The sequence below is a fragment of the Carettochelys insculpta genome, chromosome 2 (genome assembly GCF_033958435.1).
Source record: "Carettochelys insculpta isolate YL-2023 chromosome 2, ASM3395843v1, whole genome shotgun sequence".
NCBI classification, from domain to species: domain Eukaryota; kingdom Metazoa; phylum Chordata; order Testudines; family Carettochelyidae; genus Carettochelys; species Carettochelys insculpta.
In genome coordinates, this window is record NC_134138.1 from 221,767,307 (window position 1) to 221,790,503 (window position 23,197).

General features: G+C 40.8%; 1 protein-coding gene across 1 annotated transcript in view; it reads right to left on the reverse strand.

The window, feature by feature from the left end:
* LOC142007955 (histone deacetylase 9-like) overlaps window positions 1-23,197 on the reverse strand; it is a 488,069-nt gene that overhangs the window by 36,372 nt on the left and 428,500 nt on the right. The window contains 1 exon segment of the mRNA XM_074984651.1: window positions 6,831-6,962. Coding sequence (XP_074840752.1) covers window positions 6,831-6,962 — 132 coding nt within the window.

Consider the following 23,197-nt stretch of genomic DNA (forward strand, 5'->3'; position numbering starts at 1 on the left):
TTTTTCAGAAAAACAGTTTTCCTGTCTGAATGGACTTTTTTGCTGTCTTAAGAGTTCTCTCTCAGTCCCAATTTGTTTCCATCCTTAAAAGTATAGATAGTTTGATTCTTTTCCCCTCTTGATCCCTTCTGCACAAAGGGAGAATTTATTACTTGAGTTTCCTGCAAAGATGGCAAGTTACTCGGTGGCAGGCAGAGATGTACAAACAGAACTCCTAATGAGGAAAAAGGAAAGGAAGTAGTTTTATTGCATACTCTTCTGCCTCTGTGAGAGATCAAAATGACAAAAACAGTAGACTTGCAAAGGTCACGATAACATGTCATCAATTCATGGGGCCTACTGTCATTCCCTTTCTGTTTAGGAAGGGCTCCAGAGTATTCAGTTGTGGACTAACCTCTATATGAGTAACCAATAAAAAATAATACACCATTTGCAATACATCTCTGTCAGCAAGGTATAAGGGATTGTTTGCAGCATACAAAATCTTAAAATAGCATTTTGAGGACTATAATTTACCCAGTCTTGGTGCAGAGACTCCCAGGAGTTTTGGCTAAGATGAAAGGTAGTATCAGTTTAGGAAATGATACATTTGCTATAGGCAATACAATACCAGCCTCAGATCCCCAGAGGAAGATATTCTGGACTTGTTAAGAAATACATTTGAAGATCTAGTTGGTCTTCATCATATTTAACTGTTATTAATCCTATATTTATGACAATGAGTGTTTTTGTACAGAACAAGGGAAGACATAACTAAAATTAAAAATGTATTGTGTTAACAGAGATAAAAATATAGAACACTTTTCAGGCCCATATGATATATACGTGTGTGTGTGCACATGCACACACATGCATGCATGTGCAAAGGGTGTGATCAGCAACCTCCCCCATGTTTTGTTTCTTTCTTTTCCTCCCTGCTGTGCTGTACAGGGGTAGCCTGCACAGAATGACTTGGAAAACCAATGCACTCTGGGAGCTGTAGTTCCTTAGCCAGCTCCCTTCCCAGAGAGCTGTCCCTGGGTGGACTACATTTTCCTTGGCCACTAGCAACGGGAAACTATGAACATGTCTTAGACACTCCTGTGACCTTACTGCCCTGAAGAAAAGTTTGCTGTTACCTAAAATCTATGTCATTATTAGTAGCCTATACACAGTCCTAACTGAAAAACTCTGAAGACAAGGACTGGAATATTTTGGAGTACTGTTTTTCATTTATGATGATATAGCCAGACCCAGATGGTAATTTCTATAAAGCCTTTATTACTATAAAAATTGTATGATATAACAAAATCATTTTATCAATCGTTTCTGCTCAAATTTTTTATTAACCTCTCTTATGCACATTCACTGCATGACTATTTTGAATTCCTTTATATTTAAAAAAAATGCAATCTACATTTACAAAAATGCAGTGCCCCCCTCATAGAAATTGCTGTGCGCAAGCCTGTCTTTAATTATCCAGGTATCAATTTAAATCTATCACCAATTCTTTGTTCTCTCTTATTTGGGTATCTTTGTTAGGTCTGCACACCTCGTCACTAAAGAAGAGGGGAGGTTTTCTAGTGACATTAAGAACCTGTTCCTACTCCCAACTAGAATATGTTACTCAACTTCATTATCCCATCAATAAACCAATAACATAGAGCCTTTCAGGAAATGTTTTTGTTAAAAATATTATCGATTTTAATTGTTAAAATAACCCCCAAACTGACAATTCCTTCTTTCTGGAAAAGCTCACTTTATTATCATTGTCTCTGTGTGTGGGTGGGGTGAGGGGAGCGGTTGCATTAATTTTACTTTAGTCTGTTAGTGACAAATACATTTTCTTTAAAAAAAAAAAGGAAATATTTGATCAGCTCTCACTTTAGCTGATGGGGGTGGCCCTATGTACAAAGTGTGATGGAAAACATAACAACCAAGTCAATGGCAAAAAGTGAGTTCTGGGATTATGCTTTCAGGTACAGTAACTGCCGGTTTCACAATTTTGATTTGCTTTTAAGAGCTGCAAGAGACCACGCTGCAGCAGCTGTCTGTCTGCCGGGCTCCCCCAGCTGGCAAAGCCAGGGGTGTGTGTGAGACAACTGCGATGGTGCAGCTTCTCACCAGCTTCCCCCAGCTGGGGTAGACACTTGGTCTGCAGCTTGGTTCTCAGCTCCCACATAGCTTGCAGGACCCAGGAAACTGACCAGCCACATGCTGGTTAGTTTCCTGGGTCCGACAAGTGGTGGGGAGACAAGGAACCAAACTCTCGCCTGGTTCCCACTTCCCAGCACTCTGGGAGTCAGGAAACTGACCAGCTCTACTGGGCTGGTCAGTTTCCTGGCTCCTGAGAGCCCAGGGAATCCAGTAACCAGACTTACGCGAAATTTGAGTTACACAGGGGTTGCGTGGAATGCAATCCCCACGTAACTCAGAGGTCTACCATGTATAAATAACAATTGATAAGTCAGTGTGAGAGTCAGGATTAAAATAGAAATGTCTTCATATGCAGTCATGTACTATATCTATGATTATGGTAATGTTCTTTTACTAAATTCATTAACGTTTGGTTTGAACATCACTTGAAAATATGTGCATAACAAAGGAATGGGCCTCTCTCTTGGAATGTATGGACTGTCAGGAAAGAGAGAATAGGCAATAAGATACCAACCTGCAGAGCCCAGGATAATGATATACATGACCTGTTAGGTCAAATTCAGTAATTATGCTTAACACCAGTTTTGTGAAATTAATTGGGAATCTCTTGGGCGGATAGCAATGTTATGGAAAGTGTTATATTCAGCTGCTCCCTGGCGATTAAGAACAGGAGAGTGATTTTCTTTTACATTTGCATACATGTCACAATCACACTTAATCTGTAATAAACACTGATAAAAGCTGTCCTAAAAATGCACTTACTGGACAGGGAACTTAATTTGTTCCAACTATGTCATATCTATACAGTGATGTAAAACCAGTGAGATGCACTGACTTAATTAAACACTTCTCCATCTAATAGATGCAGATATATATATAACCAGCTGAGCACTAATTAAGTGCCCTTGTACACAGAGGGCCTGAGTATCATCTCACTGAAATAAGTGTAAAAACAGGTGTGATGCCAGTGAAATCAGTGGAGATGCACTGGTGTCAAACAAGAGCTATTATTAGTTGAACCTCTCTTGTCTGGCACCACTGGGATCTGATCAGCGCTGGACAAGACAATTTTGCTGGACAATGGGAGGTCAATATTATCTAGCACATTACTAACACTTCCATTGCTTATTGGGCTCTTAGAAGACATTTAGGGGTAAATTACAACTAAATAACAGCACAGAACCCTGAGAGCCAGGACTGGTGGCTACAAACAAACATAATGGGACTATGGGAAACTTGACCACGCCCATGATAAGTGGTCATCCAGCTAACTAAAATCATGCTGGGTTGCAGAGTTTGCCAGACAAAAGAGTTCTGGATTAGAGATGTTCAACCTAGAATCAGGCCTAAACGTTGTGAATTCTCCTATTCTATACAGATTAATGAGCCAGACACTGAAAACAGTCTATGCCTGAACATTTGAGAGTCTGGATTCCAATGTGCCTGCATAGGGGACAATTCAAAGCAAAGTTCAGCCTTAATTTTGAAAGATAACATATGAGATAATGGCACATTAATGCTAAACATACATACCATTTGATGAGCATACAAAATATATAAAAGTATACTTTATTATTAAAAGATAATTGACCTCTTCATTTACTTAGTTCAAATGTGCACAAAGAATTCAAAGTGAATTTTAACTAACCTAAAATCTTCCATTCTAATTTTTTCTGTCTCTGCAACTTTTCTCAGGTACAAAACTTTTCCTTTGCAACTACTAAAAATCCCTTCCAATTACAAGCAGCACCATCTGCTATGACTGAAAAATGGGCCAATGAATATTCAAACAAGTCTGTAAATACTTCAGGTAACAAAATACCTTGGTGAGTTCTAAAAATCAAAGCCAATTAAGGCTGACACATCCAAACAAAGGGAACCAGGAAGAGTGGTCAAACATATGATTTCAAAAAGGTTGTGAAGGCTAACCATCATTTCACATTTCAAGTTCTTTCTTTTGAAAACATTGTACCTCACTCATCAAACTCATTAGTCCATGCAACACTTCTAAGTAAGCAGGTATCCTCCACCATGTTTGGAAAAAATCATCAAGATGACATTTCATGTATTGCCCATCTTGTCCAAACTGTTCAGTTACTTCTCTAAACTCTGGGACATCTGTCACATCAGAGAAAGCCTAACACAGGGAAAGACACCCCGAAGACTTACATCAAATCTGTATCCTGCTCAGTCTAAAAGAAACTAAGCTGTCAGATCATACCATCAAAAATTAAGCTGGCAGACACCTGAGAGATAGGGGCATATGGCTACTGGATATTACAAACCATTTCCTATATATTTATTTGCACAAGCCCTCTCACTCAAAACATCTCAGTTCCCCAGGAAAACACAGAGAGCCAAAAAGCAGGTGGAATTTCAATTACTTCACAGAAGCTATATATAGACACAAACATTCATCTTTAGAAAGCTTCATATGGTTTCCAGGTTCCTACACTTCAGAGGTCTCATCAGGGCCATTCAGTTTTCAGCAGCATCCTCTGGTAACTGAGCCCAGAGATCCTTAAATGGCTGTCACTTTACCTCCTGCCTCCCTTCATGATGGGCTGCTGCTGAAAGCCAAAAGCCCAGTACAGCATCCTTTCCAGAACTCTCAGCTGCCAGATGGTTCACCATTACTTTTCTTCTGAGTACACAAAGCTGGCATCTGACAATGGGAAGAGCTGCAGTTGGTTACTCCAGGTTGCAAAAGGGGACCAGCCTTTCTCTTGACTAAACGGAGGACTGATCATGTGTGCTCATAGCCTGAATACGCTTTGCTCAATCTTTAGTCGAGCAATTACAAAGTTAAATCTGTGTCCATTACCTATGCATTAATTAGAGTGCTGGTATTGCACTCCATTCCTCTTGAGCAGGCGAACCCAACAACAAGCAAATACACACATACACTAGAAACACTAGGAATGAACTTCCAAATTAACTTTGAAGTTAGGCACTACATTGAAGTAGCTGGCAGAGAGTCTACACACATTTTTCCCTCACTTCGAAGTTAACTTTGAAGTAGGGAGCCCAACTTCGAAGTCCTTACTCGATTCCAGGGAATAGAATAGTGCCCTACGTCAAAGTAGGATGTGTGTAGACGCTCAGCTTTGAAGTTGCTTTACTTCAAAGTTGTACTTCAAAGTAAGCAACTTCAAAGTTATTTTTGTAGCCTAGACACAGCCATAGTGTTGAAAAATAATGCTCTATCCTAGTGGTTTCCAACCTTTTCACTAGTGCGACTCCCCAAGTATCCCGTGCACAAAACATTTTGCGGACCCCCATCAAACCCAATTCTAGCTTCTATATACAATTAATTAAATGAAAAAGGAAACCACAGCACAGATTTACAGATGGGAATTAATAATACTATTGAAAGATATTTAATTTAAAAATAATAATTTATTGTAACTTTGCAATACATTTAAAACATATTTTCTATGATCATTTTGATTTACTTTTTGATTTACAGTAGTCCCCCAAGTTATGGGAGGGTTGCATGGTTTCTACCAGCTGGGGGAGCACGGTGGGTAGACAGCCGCTGCCAACGGGTTTCCTCCCTGCTTCCCCCAGGTGGGGGAGTCAGGGGCTGGAGCACTTTCAATCTGCACTTAAATCGCATTAATGCGAGTTAAGCGCAAATCGTAATCAGGCAAACCGGGGGAATACTCTATCTTTCTTTTTTCATGGACCCCCCTGTAATACCTTCGTGGACCCCAGGTTGGGAACCACTGCTCTATTCTATTTCAGTCTCAGAGAACATACCATTCAGGACATAATGTAGGTATGTGCCAGAAGCGTGTGCTTAAGTATTTTCCTGATTGATGACCTGAATTATATTGGCTATGGAGCCATCTGCAAGCATGGTAGACTACTGTTTATATATGTTAAAATCTGCATAGTGCTCATACTCTACATTCCTAGAGGTCTGCTTTTTCCTGAAGAGATTAATATGGGTTTAACATTCCTTTTTTGACTGGGAATATGATGAGAGCTATTCATTCATCTCCTGTTCAAATTAAAGGGACAGGAATTTTGTCTATTAAGTATTTTAATGTGTTTTCTGATAGTGCAACATTTAGACTTAGCATTATATATTAGTATTTTAAAAGTTTTTTTTAAATCCCTTGAAAGCATTATATAGGCTCTTTTGTTCCCTTGCTGTCCCTTGATTACTCCTCCTTCTTCAACTCTGTACATACATCTGTCTCTTTAGTTTATATTTCAGCTTTGCTGTTGCTGCTACTCACCGCCCTCCTTACACAGCCCAAGGAAGCTTTACACTCTTCACAGGACAATACAAGAGAGTGATAAAATAAACCAACACTGAACCACTGAAAGTGACTATATACAAAGTGTTACCAACACACACAGGAAACAAACAAACAGAATTTTTTCCTTATAATGTCTTTTTATTATAACAATGCTGGGGGTTGTTTTTGTTCATATTATTATATATAAGAAAATGTGTTCTGATGGAAGTGTGATTTTTAAGTTGGCAGCACTTTTCTCATAAGTGAATAAGACAGTTTATTGTATAAAATTGTACCTTAAGTAGGACTGCTTTTCTGACAGAGAAATCTTTCTCCTCACCTATATTAAATACACAATTACACTCCCACTAAACTATTTTTCAGGTCTTCTAAGCAGCCTGCTAACAGTTGCAGTTTTGACAAAATCTCCCCAATTTTAATTACCTGTCACCTCAAACAGTCTCTTCTTGAATGAACTGACAACATTTCCATCCTTCTGCCTGAGTAAGGGGCTGCTTCTCCTTTCTGTCACCTTCTGTTTTAACCTGGAACGTACCTTCAAGTTGGGTTCTGAGGCTGGGAATTATGAGAAAAGAAAGAAAAGACAAATTAAAAAGTTGTTTTACCGAGCTGTACTTCCACTCCCTTGAATACCTCTCTCTCAGCCCACAGAGAGAAGAGCTATTTAAACAGAGCTCCTCAGCACTCTCAAATAACCCAAGCCCTAAGGTGGAGGATGGGAAGAGGACTGAGACAGTTGAAAAGCTGCTGCTCCTAGTACTGTTACCACGGCACAGAAAATAAGAGGGAACACTATTTTTTATTTACATTTTTTCTTCTGATCAAAATCCATGGATCTCTGTGGCTGCGGTTACACTAGCAAATCTTGCCGACAAAACCCCAGCTTTGTCGACAAAACTGGTGGACCGTCCACACACAAATTGTGTTTTGTTGACGGTCTGTCGACAAAAATCAGCACTTTTGCCGGCAGTCAGCAGTCTTTGGCCTCAAAGCCATGAGGCATAACACTGCTGTCAACGGATTCTGTCAACAAAAAAGCTGTGCGAATGCTGGGTGGGAGGTGGGGATGGGGCATTCTCTCCACAGACTGGGCATCCACAACTTTGGGCAGCCCTGTCTGCTGTGTGTCCGCAGCACTTTCCCAATTGGCTTTGGTGTGTGGCTGCTCTCTGTCAAGAGAATCCTCTTCCAGCAGTGACTTCTGTAGACAGAGCACTGTAGTGTAACTGTAACCTGTGTCTTTTAATTTTCTGTGGTTATTCTACTTGAATGGTAGATATACATCTTATATAGTAGGGGGAGATGTTCAGAAGTGCTTGACCGATTTAGCAGCACAATGCTTATTAAAAGTCAGTGACACCCGTGCTTCTAATACCCTCAAGTTGTCTTGAAATTGCCTGTAAACAGATATGATTCACCATATACTTTCCCTTTCCTTTGTCAATGGAGTACAAACCTACCGCACTGTCAATGCTATTTATAAGAGTAGCATTTCAGTGATTACTGTAAAGAAGAATAGAAATTTCACTAGTCAGTCACTGAGTTTATTTTTGTTTCCAGTCCTTAGAGGACTGCCTGTTATTTCTTTCTCTCATCCCAGGTGTGATAAAGAAAAAGACATTGCAACATGAGGATAGGCAACATTTTCTATAACAGTTAAACAGCAGAAATATGCGTTATTAATATGCAGTTTTTATCATTAAAATTACCCAGAAGCCAAGGAAAACACTACATTTCTACTGTAGGTGAAAACTGGTAACAGCATTTTAGGGAATCCCCTTCTAGATTTAGGATTTGGTCTGATGATAGAAACAGAAAGAAGCCTCTTCTGCAGACTTTTGAAGTTTGGAAATCAGGATCATCTCTTTCTCTCTCACACACACACACAGACACACACACACTCTATCTCTGACATACATGTGCACACAAATGCATAAACACAGAGTTAAAAATGGAGGAAGAAAAGAAGGAATGAAATCCTGGCTACCCTAAAGTCAGTGGAGTTTTGTCGATTGACTTCAGTGGGGCCTGGAGTTCTAATTCCAGTTCTCTTCCCACATGCACTTTAAACACCTTTGTTTCTGTTTTTCCTGAGCTTCTAAAGTGATGAGTACATGAGAAATATGAGATAGATCAACAGGGATACCAGGAACTTATTATATTCAGTTGGCTTAAAGAGTGGCAAAAAATGTTTTGTAGGATGGTTGTATTTGCAATGTCTCTAGCTAAATTTTGCTATGCCCGTTCTCATAGTGCTAAACAGTACCACAGGGAACACCACGTATTGCGGGCCAGGCCATCCTTACGTCTTCAGGTGCCCTATGCAGCCCAAGTACCTGCACCCTCGCACTGGGGAGCAGGGCAGCAGCTCTGCAATGGGGGCGGGAACTGTGCTCAAGATCTTGGCAGCAGAAGCAGGGGAGGGAGGCTGGTTGGGGAGCAGGTGGAAAGCTGAGCAGTGCCTCCCACCAGAGTGGCAGGCTGGGAGATGGAGCAGGGTGCTAGGACACTGGGGCCACCAGAGCTGGGGGACAGTAAGAGCAGGGAGTGGGAGCCTGGAGGATGGGACTGCAGGGGCTGGGAGGCAAAGCAGGGAGCCAGGGAGGTTGGGGGATTGGGCCAGGAGGCAGGGTGTAGTACAAGCCAGGGGCCGGAGCTGGGAGGCAGGGCAAGCTGCTTGAGGCAGCACTTTCCTCTGGCTGTGCGAGGCATACACAGGTGCAGCACAGGGGTGGCAAAGTGGTGCCCTACACAGCTGCATACTCTATGTATGCCTAGGGATGGCTCTACTTGTGGGGTCAACAGTTTGTGCTGCTTTCAGAGTAACTGTACAGCACCCATATACAAATCTAGAAATCTTTAAGAAAAACTTTAAATTTAACTTTGGATTTCACTCAATCAGTCATCAACAGGAAAGCCAATCTGACTGATTTCTTTAGAGAGGGACAGTCTAGATCTGGAACTGTCAATTTACAAATTAATGTATGGTCAGAATACACTGGTGGCCTAGGAACATATCTTTGTATTTTCAGACCATGCATCTCATTCAGTTATGATTGCATTTGGAAGTAAAGTAACTCATAGTTTGTGCTGACTCAGTTTGTGGTTAGGGTTTCATTCTATTTATAATTCTCCAAACTCCCAAGCTGCAGGAAAAGATTTCTATACCAGTGACTAACTAATGTGATGTAAATCCTCTCAGTCCAGAGAAAAAACTCTTCAGGATTCACTGGGGAGAAGTTCCACTTGTATATGAATCTATTGCAGGCCCAGTCACACTGATTGCCTTTCTATTTTTATCCATGTTGCCATCTCACTCTGCATTTCAATCAATCACACAAACAGAGAAGGCAGCCTTTTATGTGGATAGCTGAGTTTATGCGCCAGCTGAGAAGAGAACCCATGCATAAAAGGGAATATCATTATTTAAATGAAAACAATACATTTTCAGATGAGAAGGAAGAAGCTTGCTCAGTATTTTAATATTCAAAATAAAAGATAAAAAATTAAAGCTTTGAAGAGTATGCGGTTCAGAAACAGGCTTTCCTGAATATCTCTTGTGAAATGTAGCAAACTGAGAATACAATGCCACAGAGGACTCTTAAAGATGAAAGGTGAGAATTTAGATTTTAATACAACAAGAAGAAAGTGTTAGGGATGCTGCTTAGAGAACAGGGTTGAAGAAACAATCCTGGGTTCTAATCCTGGCTGAGACATCAGCTTGGTCTTTTACCTTGGAGCAGACCAAAGTGTAAAATGCTAGCCCTGCTGAAGACATAACAAAATGCTTATTGACTTCAATAGGTCAGGATTTCACCCACAATCTCTTAAGGCCTCAGTTTATTCTGATATAAAAATATTGCAACAATAAAAAGCTGTTTTGCTAGAGTTTAAGAGAGAACTCTCAGGTAGTTTAGACTCCAAATATATATTCTGTTCTTAAAGAAACATGTAATACAGTTCCATACCAGTGTTGCCTGGATTGGGATTTGTGGTGGGGACATGCATCCTGTCCACCTGCCTCTCACCATGGTTGGCACATGGTTGGGATGGGACCATGCACCCCATCTGCCAGCTTTTCCCTAAAGTGTGGGGGAGAAGGCTGCACACTGTAACCTTTGACTTCTTCCAAAGCCAGCAACAGCCATTCACGCCATCTGCTGGTGCTGTCCAGAGCTCTCCAGGGCCAGCAGACGATGTGCAGGCCATCCACCTGTGCTCACTGTGGCCAGCCCAGGGCAGGAGGGCAGATGGCAGCTACTCCCTGGGTCTGGCCTGGGGTGGGGGCGCCATGTGGCACGGGACAGGAGAGTGACTATGCAAATGAGAGCTGCATGTGAAGAACTATTCTCCAGTGTACTGACATATGGCCAATAGAATTCTGAAAAACTCCACCTGTTCTTTTTTGGTTCCTTTTATCCAAACCAAACACAAATGATACATTTCTCCTTCTTTATATTAGAAAGATACCAGTTGAAACTCTCTCTCTCATCCAGCATTCTCTTGACTGGAAACATCACTGGTCCAGCAGGACCACAGATGTTGCTAGACCAGACAAAGCCTGGAGCAAGAGCTCCCTGGTGGGGAGCTGGGTTGAGGAGTCCCACTATGGGGAGCTCAGCTAGGGTCGGGGAGCCCAACCCAGGATGGGGAGCCCTTCCAGGAGTCCTCCAGTGGGGAGCTGGCCGGGGCAGGTAGCTGATCAGGGAGTCCGGCTGGAGCAGGGAACTCAGGCCAATGAAGCCCCACAGCCCCACTGCCAGGGAGCTGGCCAGGCAGTCCATCTGGGGCATGGACCCTACTGGTAGCCCCACAGCAGTGCGGAGCCTGGCCATGGTGAGTGAGCCCTGCAGCGGAGAGCTGGCTGGTGCATGGCACCTGCCAGCAGCCTCACAGCAATGGGAAATCCGGACAGGAGAGTGGCCAGGGCATGGACCCTGCTGGCAGCCCTGCAGCAGGGAGCCAGGTCAGGGAACCTAGCTGGGGCAGGGAGCCCCCCAGGCAGCCCGGGGGCAGGGAGCTGGCATCCTGACCTCTCTTAGTCTGGAAAAAACCCTCATTTGGAACTCCTCAGATCCCACGGGTGCTCGACAAGGGAAGTACAACCTGTACCAGCAACACTAGACACAGGGCTAAATCCAGAAAGGGAGTTAGGTGTTGCAACTCCTTCTGTCCAGTGAAAGTCACATTCCCAGACAGGGTGCCTAGGCTTCCTGCCCAGCTAGAGTTATGCACCTAAGAAAGTGATCCACAAAAGCTGGCCAGGAAGGCCCCCACCCTTATCAGACAGGCTTTGAATTTGCACCTCGGTCTCCCACAGCCCAAGGACATACTCTAATCACTGGGAATTAGGTCTAATGGGATATATACAACCCACCACCCAGAATTTCTGACACAGCAGTATTTTGTGAGGGTTAAGTCATGCTAAGTGTATTCCTACCAGTCTGGACCCTGCATGTGGAACAGGCGGGAAAACAGTTAGCTTGAGAACCCTGCCATAGCTTAGGAATGAGTTAGAGACCGAATGACTTAGCAGTGTGTATTCCGTTCTAAAATGTTATTGGCCATTTCAGTAATGGAAGCATTTTAGCATCCCATAACTTTTAGTTTGCTTAGTGTCCACTGAAATGCTGACCATAAAGACCTCATTTGATATTATTTCTCCAATCTACTCTTAATGGGCTACACCTAGAAATCATACAACACGTGTTTTTAATTTAAACCAGCACATAAGTATTATAGGCAACTGAAGAGGTCATCTGAGAGTAATAGGCATGGGGTGCTCCAGTACCTTGAGCTGAGAAATGCAGGTAGCTCTGCAGAGCTGATGTTTTTAGCCCTAAATGAAGGAGGGTAGGTTATGTCAGAATGAAGTTTGGGAATTTTGTAGCAGGTGGCTCTTGAGTGTCCTTGCAGATACTCAAGTATCAGAGGGGTAGCCGTGTTAGTCTGGATCTGCAAAAGCAACGAGGGGTCCTGTGACACCTTATAGACTAACAGAAATGTATGAGCATAAGTTTTCACGGGCAAAGACCCACTTTGTCAGATGTAGGTGCTCTTGCAGATACTATTCCTTGCTACAGAGCTGTGTTAACTATGAGCAAGGAATCCAGTCACAACAGGGTGGACTTAACCAAAGAGAGGATTAAAACTTCACAATACCTGCCCCTTACACAATTTCAAGCTGCTTTCTAGAGCAAGTGGAAATTTCCTTAGTAGTTGGGTGAGCCATACAATAGTTTTCACTAAAGCAGCCTTACCTGTAGGTAGAGAGTACTGCAGGAAAGAGGGAAAAAATGCTATATTGTTCATATTAGAAAGGATAAATATCTGACATGATACATAAGTACACATAATGTCACTGAGATCACCCCTGTTTCTCAACTGTACGACATTCCATGTAGCTCCAGTCTCTCATGAATAGTGCGATGAAGTAACACCAGCATGGGAGATGGAAGACTAATACATTGAAACCATGTCACACATTCCAGTATGCTTAACCACGTGCAACTTGCAGACACTGGTGTTAAAAACACACTCCTAGTTCTGGATCCCTCCCCAGCATGCAAACAAGGCTTGGATATTCATGCCTATTTCTTTAATGAAATATACTCACACATTTAACAAACCTGTTGGAGGAATCAAAACACTTAACATTAAAGGGGAAAAGCCTTATAAATGACAGGCATTGAACAGATAAAAGTATACTGCTTTCTGAAGGTGCTTGGAAAACAGTAGTACTTTTGTATCAGAAAAGTGCGCGCCAATTTCAAATCAGCATTTAATGAGCCCAGGCAGGAAATGGGGGATGGGAAAGGGATATTGTGAGTGAGTCCTCATCTTGAGGCTAAAACCACACATAGGAAATCGGAGGAGCAGTGAGAGAGCTTTTGTCAAAGCTTAGGACAGATCTATAGGGAAAGCATTTCCTTTTATTAGCTTATAATCTGGTTTTAGAAAGTCATCAGGAAGCAGAAATAGTGACAGTAAATTTGGCAATGGTAACTGTTCAGATTTTTAAAGTTTAACATCCAGCATCTTCTGCATGTTTCCAAGCTTTGTTGCATACTACTTAAAATGTTGATTGGTTCCCTATAGATTGCCCTAAAATCACTACAGCTGATTATTAATAATAATAAATAATAATAATAATGACTGTTGTGATACATTTAAGTCCATAAAGAGAAATACAACAAAGCATTAGCATATTATTTATTAATTTTAATGGCTGGTTTGTATTTTCTGTTTATTTTTAGTTATAGATGGCCATTTTAATTTCATGAACGGAGGGTCACACTTTAAATTGATTTGAATATATTATGTGGTATTAACATAATATAGTCTATTGCATTGACAAAGAAATAAAATTGCTGCCAGGACTTGTATTACTAACAATTTAAACTGCTTTAAAACTTACAGTGGTATATCTTAGAAGTATCAGTAAAGCTAGTAACACTTGCAAAGACTGATTTTCAATCCGCAGTATGATGCTTTAACTGGAGCAATTTACCAGTCATTATTGAAATTAAATGAAACCTTAACATAATACAAGTCTGGCTGTAAAATATTCTCATCTCAAAAAAAAAAGAGTGCTTTAAAATATATGAATTAAAAGGATATAACATGTAGCTCTGGTGCACTTTACAAAAGGAAGGTCGAGGAGAATAAATGGACTCTTTTAAAAACACACAGCGTTCTGGATATTGAGGACCCCCCAATTCCTCACCTACTTCTTAGTTTCTACAGACAGAAGTTTGAGCCCACTTCCCATCTTAGGTATCTTTGTGCATTTACATGGGTGGGGTACCCACAGTAGGACTTGGGGAAACGTGGGGTGGTAAAAAGAAGCAATCTGAAAACTGTATCTTTGTCCCTTTCTATCTCCAAAGGTTCAGAGGGAGGCTGGGAAGTACGCACACTTACTCAATAAAAGAAGGAGAGGAAAGAAACCTGGGACTGGTCAGCAGGGGGCTGAAACTGATGACCTCCAGAGGTCTCTTCCAATCCTATGATTCTATCATTCTATGATCCTGGGGTGCACCAGGTTCTGGGAGAAGTATATGAACCCACTGCTCTGCCTGGTGGTTTTTAGCTGCTGCTGTTCAAAGTAGCCTTCTGCCTCTTCACTTCAGCCTCTGCAGGATATTTGTATTTGTTAACGACCAAAATTAGTCATGTAGTTCTCTCGATTTACTAAGTGACCTCTGTGCTTAGAGCCTCACTTTCCAATGAGATCCAGTAATGGGGTGTTAGCATCTCCTATGGCTGGCACAATGAAAAATGTTTGCACACTATATCAAAAGTTCCCTGGCTCTTTAATTCAGGTACTTTATAAGGCCATTTCAGTTTAAAGTTAGATTTATGAGAAAGGCATTTGTAGTATTCCCTTTAAAGCTCTTCCAAGAACTACACGGAACATCCTTTCAGAGGGACCCGACTGTTGGGTGGTCCTAACAAGGCTACAGCATCACGTACTGTGGTGAAGGATGAAGATGGTTATTTTTCTGGCTTGCATCACTTCATGTGTTTTCAGCATACAAAGAAACTGTTTCCTGGCCAGCCGCTTGGTTTAAAGGGAATGTTGATCACATGGGAAATCTTTTAGCCCTTTGCTTTATTTTAGTTTTGTAAAAGGTAAAATGCTTTATTTACTCAGCCCAAGGTAAATATGCAGCCCCTAAATAAAAAAACAGGGCTAGTGAAACACATGCTAAAAAGAGCTAATTAGATTAGAGGGGATATTTTAGCCCGTTAGCTTTCTTCAGGCTATGGAAGCAGATTTAACAAGGTTAGTTGTTTTTCATCTATAGCCTAAAGAATGTTCAGAACTGAAATCTCCCCTCAAGCTTTTTTGTAAATTTCTACCGTGCATTTTAGACTCTCCCTCTACAATCCCTGTTTTTATTTGTAGTCTACACACAAATATAAAATCTGTTTCATTGACTATCCATGGAAACATAAAGTTTGCCTAATGAAGCCTTTGCAGAAATGGGTATATATATATGGGTATATTATATTATATCATATCCTCTTGTAGAGAATTAGGTGCCTTTTTTAATCTGAGAATGTGGAGCAAATGTTGAACACAGAGTTGGATTCTCTATTGACATTTGGCCTCTTTGTGTCACTTGGGAAGCAAAGGTACCAACTGCCAGAGGAGAATTCTCCGGCTATAAGGAGCTCTCTGTGTGCATAGGCCAGATTTGGGCCCTCCATTTGCCTCAGCAAAACTCTACTGAGTTCAGTCATACTTGGACTTAACCCATATAGCTTTAATAAATATTGTGTAGGATGCATGGACCACATTGTGTTTGGGGTTTGCCAGAGTCTTGGCATGTGCATACGTAGCTCCAGGTTATTAACTGTTCTTGCCAAAGCTGAGGTGTCTTTCTCTTTCCCTTCCACACTACTCAAAATCTGGATATATTTCAGCTCATGGTTTATGTACATTAAAAGATAAATATGTAATTTATGCAATGGAACTCTTTGTTTACATCATCGTCACATAAGTTTTTAAGTCACCACTTAACATACTGACATCCAATAAGAATCAGTTTCAGCAAGAACTAGCTGCATGAAATGTTTCCTTGACCAGGCCCATTATTTTGATGTTAGCCTACAAAAACAAGTTTGTTATATTAACGTGTATGTGTATGTGATTCTATGGCTTAAGAGCTTGTCCTCAATTTTCCCATGGCAACACAGAGAAGGCAAGGTTAGTTTAAAAGCAGATCCTTTCCAGTATAAGAAACAGGGGAATAAGAGGTAAATAAAAATAGTCTTGGAATATGTGGGGAGAAATAATATACAAATTTAATTGTGAAATCACTCCCCAAATTTCAAAATTTTGACTTATTTTACCCACAAACTTTATGGGAGGAATAAGGTTCAACAAATCACTTACCTCTTATTGCATCTCTGTGAGGTACAGCCCTCATTTGATTAGTTAAGGGTTGGGTCAGGCTAATGGCTGGCAGTGTTTCTTGGTTTAGAGGTGATATCACTGCTTTGGATTAACATCATCTCCACTTCTGCTCCACTATACCCAACACTGCAAGCTGGGAAACTACACAAAGCTACTCTTTCTGTGGTGTCAGCTAGCTAGTCTCTCTCCCCATTGCATTTACCACTAACATCCATTCAGTCATTACCCGTTACACAGGAAAAATGACTCTCCATTGCACAAGTGTCAAAACAAATCTCCTTACCAGTACTCCCTGTAAGATTAGCACTTGGGTGGCCACCCAGGAGAGATTCAGGTACTGCCCAACTAATTAACAGTGTGCCCACAGCTGGTAGCATGTGTTTCCTCCTGTGGTGCACATCCACACATGCCTCAGTGTCTATAACAAAATTTATTCTGCACTTGAATTAAAAATATTAGCTGCAACACTGCTCCTTACTCCAGCACACCAAGCTTTTGAAGGCCCACAACGCAACACTTAGATGCTTAACTTATAGTCTGCAGAACAGTCATGCTCCCTTCCTTTAGTCCCCACACAAGAATGAATTATTTAATTTGACAATTAAATCCAATAGATTTTAATCTAGGAGAAAGTCCAACAGTTGTAACTCATCTGATGTCAGACAAAAACTACAATGCAATATTTCGCCAGGCTGCACAAACCCAGAATTAAACATTACTGCCTTCTCTCCATATTCAAAAGGACATTTATTTCCTACGTAGATGAAAGCTCACGAAATCTACATTATCCGAACATATTGCTTACAGTTGTGCAAAGGTAAGGCAGAATGTCAGAATATAGGACCTTTGCTATAACAGCACATGATGCCAAGAAAACTAAGCATAAAAAGCGGTATGTCTTGATTTCAGCATGAATAATTCTCGGCCAAATTCAGCTCTGGCATAAGAGCTTGCAACTCCACTGAAGATACTGGAGGCGGAATTTGTCCCTAAACATTTGTTAAATATATGTTTCAGTAACTCCCATGGTTCTGTAGAAATGAAGGCTGTTTTTGTAAAAGGAACTCTTATCCTAATCAAAGGGAGAGGGGAAAAAACCACCTGTTTAAACCCTTAATTAGGCATAGATACAGCACATCCTCAATGAACTTAATTAAAACAAGTTTACTTTCAGATATGCCCTTTATGTTCTGGGATATAATTCCAGTCCCTTACAACTTAATTAACTAAATATACAATGTAACCTTCCATCTGGTAGAGTAATTTAACTGGAATAATTGTACACCACCATAACTCAATGAGACACTGAGGAAAAGCATTGAAATGCTATTTCCTTTCCTTTGGAAGAGAATTATGTACAATTTCAGCATGCTTTGCATTTCTAACAGTTAAAGCCAGGAGGGAGGTATCACTCTCATTTATATTACTTTCCCATGAGAAAATCAACAGCAAACTATAAAGCTTGTACCCTTATTCATGAACAACTTTGTAATACTTACATGGAATTAACCAGAACATGTTACTTGGCAGATAAAACCTTTAATTGGAGTTTTGGGTTTGAACATACTTTTATTGAAACTATGTTTTGTAGGAGCTTGGAGAAGTATAATTTTTACTAGCATGTTCTACTTTGGACAGTCTGATTGTTATGTGACTTCTAGTATTCACCCCCCCCCCTCTCTTTTTTGTCAACTTTCTACATGTTTTAATTTGTTTCCCCTACTTTTTAACCCTTTTCTGACACTGGTATAGTAGTGATGAAATCCTGGCTCCACTGAAATTAAGTCAATATTTCCCACTGAACTTAGTGTGGTCAGTATTTCACCCCTAATACTTTGACTCTCTGGGAATTCTTATTTGCAGGAAAGAGATTTTCAAAAGCTAATAAAAAGATTTAGAGGATCGTGTTTCACTCATCTTCCATGGGGTTTGTGCTCCTAAATTCCCAAGCACTTTGGAAAATTTTAACCTTTATGCATGTATTATTCAGCTTATTCTGTGTCCCTTACTCAAGCAAGCTTCCCCCTGGCTTCAAAGAAATCTTTGCCTGAGTAGGGCATGTAGGGAAAGGGGCCCAATGTCATAATACAAGCATAATACAAGATGATGTAACTACAAACAGTGGGACTGCATTAATAAAAGAATATTTGCATTGAAATGTAGAGGGGGAGAGGAAGCATATTGAAAGTGGGCTAGAATAGTCATTTAAAGTGAAATCTTTCATTTGACATGCTGTAAAAAACAATCTTCCACAGATGGGGATGAACTAAGGTTTAACCATTGTGAACTTTAACTTTGGATCAAATCCTAATGGGGCAGGTCCTTTCTGTGATGCTTTATTTAGGTTTATTTTATCTTTTATTGCTGTTTTTGTGTTAGATTATCTTCCAGTGCTATAAATTTTACTCAGATTAAACTGCATCAATGCAACATGCATAGCTCTAGCTCAGGTAGCTACAGAACACTAACAGTACTAGTATTCTAATACTTCAGTGCTATTGGGCTCCAGTACAAATTGATGGCAATTTTCCTCTAGCCTGTTCATTTATATAAATCAGAAAGCAGCTGTTAATATTCACTTGCTTCAGATACCTTCTTTAATTAAAAATGAACGTCTACTCTGTTTCTCTAATCTATTATTACCAGTTATGCCAGTCAAACTTATCAATAAAGACTTTAACCTGGCTAAAAAGTTCACTTAGTAGTTACAACAAGAAGTCCTGAGGCACCTTATAAGCTACCAGATGTTTTCAAGCATAAGCTTTCATGGGCAAAGACCCACTTTGTCAGATGCATGTTAGCAGTTGTCACAGGAGAAAAGGGCAACTAAAATGGTTAGGGGTTTGTAACGGGTCCCCTATGAAGAGAGAATAAAGAGACTAGCTGAGAAAAAAGGAGACTAAGGGGGGATATGATAGAGGCATATAAAATTATGAGTGGTGTGGAGAAAGTGTACAAGGAAAAACTATATACTTGTTCCCATAATATCAGAACTAGAGGACACCAAATGAAATCAATGGGCAGCAGGTTTAAAACAAATAAAAGGAAGCTCTTCCTCAGTGCACTATGTGGAACTCCTTGTCAGAGGAGGCTGTGAAGGCTAGGGCTATAACAGGATTTTAAAAAGAGCTAGATAAATTCATGGAGGTTAGGTCCATTAATGGCTATTAGCCAGGATGGGCAAGGTATAGTGCCCCTAGCCTCAGTTTGTCAGAAGCTGGAGATGGATGGCAGGAGAGAATAGGTACCTGTTCTGTTCACTCCTTCTGGGGCACCTTGTATTGGCCAATGTCAGCAAGCAAGATACTGGGCTAGATGGACCTTTGGTCTGACCAAGTATGGCCGTTCTTACATTCTTATGAGATGAAGAGTCTGGAAGCAAATGGCCTGGGAATCAGGAGTTTTGACTTTTATTCCCAGCTCTGTCAAACACTTTCTGTGCCTCCTTGGGCAAACCAATCAGGGTAAAATTTTCAAGAGTGTCTACTAAATTTGGCAACTAGTTGTGGGGAGCCCTGGACTGTCAGCACCCCTGAAAGTCAGTTCAGAAACACAGAGAAGCATACTATCTTTGCTTTATTTTCACAGGTAAACAGCCAATGAGCTTTTCCCATTTAATAACAGCCTGCACTCTCCTCACCTGTAAACGTTTATATGCCCAAAGAACTGAAAAGAACTCCTTCCTGAAAATCTGATAACTGAGGATTTGGGCTCTCTCTACCTTTTTGAAATGGAAGAGGAGACCAACAAAAACCTTACAAACACAGTCTTTTAGTATACTTTTACTTAACGGGGTGTTTTCCTAGAAAACATAGACAGAGGCAGAATGAAGTAGGGGTGTGAGTCAGAAAAGAGAGAAGAAAACCCTTTGTCACACAAATTTTTTCTTCCCAATTGCAGTCACTCCTGCTAATTAGTGAATCCATAAGCACCAAAGTAACCACAGTAAGGAACAAGTTTAATTACTTTCTTTAAAAAAGTACATTTGCAGAGTTCTGATACGGAAATCTTCTACCCCAACACAACAAAGCCAGGTTACATATATACTAGCCAAGCTAGTCTACTGTGGTCTCATTATTTTTGTACTTGGATCTTGGCTGTACACAGCACATCTCTTCTCCTTTACCACTCATGAACTCTTTGCTTATTCTACATTTTTAATTTTCCATTCTGAAATAACGGAAGCCAGCACCAAAACAGCAGCATGTGCTCCCACTAACTAAACACATTGTGCAGTTTTGTCTATACACTGTTCCATTATTAGTCAGTAAGCTGCAAACATTTCTCAGTACTAAACCACAGATGAAGGTTTGCAGTTAAGTCCACGAAGCAATGGTGGCAATTAGCGGTGTGTGGGCTAGATTCAGTTCTCTACTTTGTGATGCTAGCAGATTAGACTATAACCACAAAATCATTGTTGCAACCACTCTTAGAGGTTTGCAACAAATCTTGTGAAAAGGGGGCCAAGTGAGGTTCCCACAATGCACTGCTGCAGCAGTTGATGTTTGGAGACAGAGTGTGGCAGCAATAAGTCAACTTGGCGGGGAATTTGTGGGGCAATGAGGACAGTCAAATTCAAATTTATAAAACCCAGCATTACAAAAATTGATTTAAATAAATTCAAATTTATCTTGTAGTATAGATGTAGCCTAAGACAGCAGATTATTCGACTTCTGCTATAGGTCTGCACCAAAAACTTTGAAATTGGTATATGTAATTTGATTCATTTAACAATTTCAATGCACTCCCTACTTGTTATAAATAAACCTTTAAATTTTAAATTCTAAGGGATTGACTAACAGTGTGGTTTTGTGGTACGACCTATGTTATATATTGACCTGGGAACGTGGCTGGTCATTTGGGATCAGAGAACCTTTTCATTTGGTGAGACTGGTTTTCTATAATCTCTCATTTGTATAAGGAGTGGTACTAGTGGTGGTACAGGAGAACTGAAGTGCCCTAGGGAATTGTTTGTATGGTTTATTGCTAGCCAATGTAGTGAATAGAAGTTCACTTTGTGACTGGTTTGATGTGCCTTACAATGGAGGACATCAGCCCTGTACTATAAATAGCCCTTTCCTTAAGGAATTTGTCCTAAACTGACACTCTCAGTGGTGTCCCCCATAACCTCTTGTATTACACTGACTTGCGCCTGGGTAGGCCATCATACACTTTGTTTACCTGCACACCTGCAAGGACGGTGGCTCACAGCTCCTGTTGGCCACAGTTCACCATTTCTAACTAAAGGCAGATGCGGAAAGCAGTCACCTGGCCCGTGCCACTTCCTGCTGTGCCCACTGGACAGAAACAGAGAACGTCAGCCAACAGTAACCATGAGAGTCCGTACCTGTGCACACACAGGTAAGTAAAGCATCTGGTGGTCTGCCAGCAGGTAACCCTGGTGAACCTCATCTAGTCTGCAGGCCACTTATTATCCACCCATCCACTCATGCACTGATAACAGAATCTAGAAATATCCATCTTGATCAATAGCAGTAGACTTCAAGGTCAGCATCAGTCTGTTGTGCAGTAATTTCCAATCTTTTTTTCATTTGCAGGCCTCTAAAACATTTTGTATGGAGGTGCAGGCCCCTTTGGAAATCTTAGACATAGTTTGCAGGAACCCCAGGGCTCTGTGAACCACAGGCTGAAAACCACTGTTCTGTGGTAATGACAACCTTTCATGTACCCTTTAGACATAGTATGCGGACCCCCAGGGCTTCGCAGACCACAATTTGAAAACCACTGCTGTAGAGCTATTAAGCTGCAATTTATGCTCATTCTGAGGAAAATAATCTCCAAAACATTAGTCTTTAGCTGTAGTTAGCACTCAGGTGAAATACAGGCTACCTGTGAGTCCAGCAAAAAAGGAAACATTACCCTCAGTAACAATTTCAAGGACAGCACTATAGCTAAAAATGTATAAGAGTAATACATAATTTAAATATGAAACTAACATTAAAATGCTGCTGTTAGAATGCTGCAATATCCAAGGTATTCAAAGGGCTAGTCTTTTGATTGCCACTTTAGGACTCCAATCCATGGCGGTGTCTTCTGGAATGTTTTCCCATGAATGCCAAAAAATTATGTAAAATGGAAGCAGAGGCTCCATCAACAAGCAATATTTTTAAAAGGCACATGGCTTTAGTTAAAATAGAGGGATAAACTTCATTTGGAATTTACTGGCTTTTACTGGTTTGCATCAATATTAGAGCACAGAAAGTAAAATGTTACTCTTCCAAGGAAATGCAAACATTCTGGCTTCATGCCAGGACATATTTGTATTGTTTCAGCATGGTGAAAAGTAAGTTTTGTTAGAGAATGATTCCTCCAACACGAAACTCATCTGGTTTTTTACACTTGTACTCTTATTCATTTTAAGGGAGCCTAGTCTAAAGGTAACATCTTCCCTGTCAGACCTAGAGAATTCAGCATCAAAAAGCTAATCTAGACACCTAAAGACATGGGCAGATTTTCAAAAGAGAATACCTTACCCATCTTGCCTCTTTCACACCCTGGGACCAACATACCCACAACAACACCACAAGGTTCCTTTTCATAGAAATTGCTGACTGCATGCATGTTCAGAATCACAAAATTTTACTGGAAGCCAGTGGCATTAAGCATTCATAGCCACAGGAAAAGGGGGGAAAAAGGTTCATGCTGGTGGCAAAGGTCAGATTTCTGCAGGCAGAGAGCATATCTATATATGAACGTTCATGGGACATCTTTGTCTTATACAGTCCCATGAGGATAACATAGGCTCCACAATGTCACTCTGCTGAAGGAATAGCCCTAGAGCCACCCAGATCAGTTTGGGGTCATTTGACTTGTTCCAGTTCCTGTTGACTTTACTCTGAGCTCA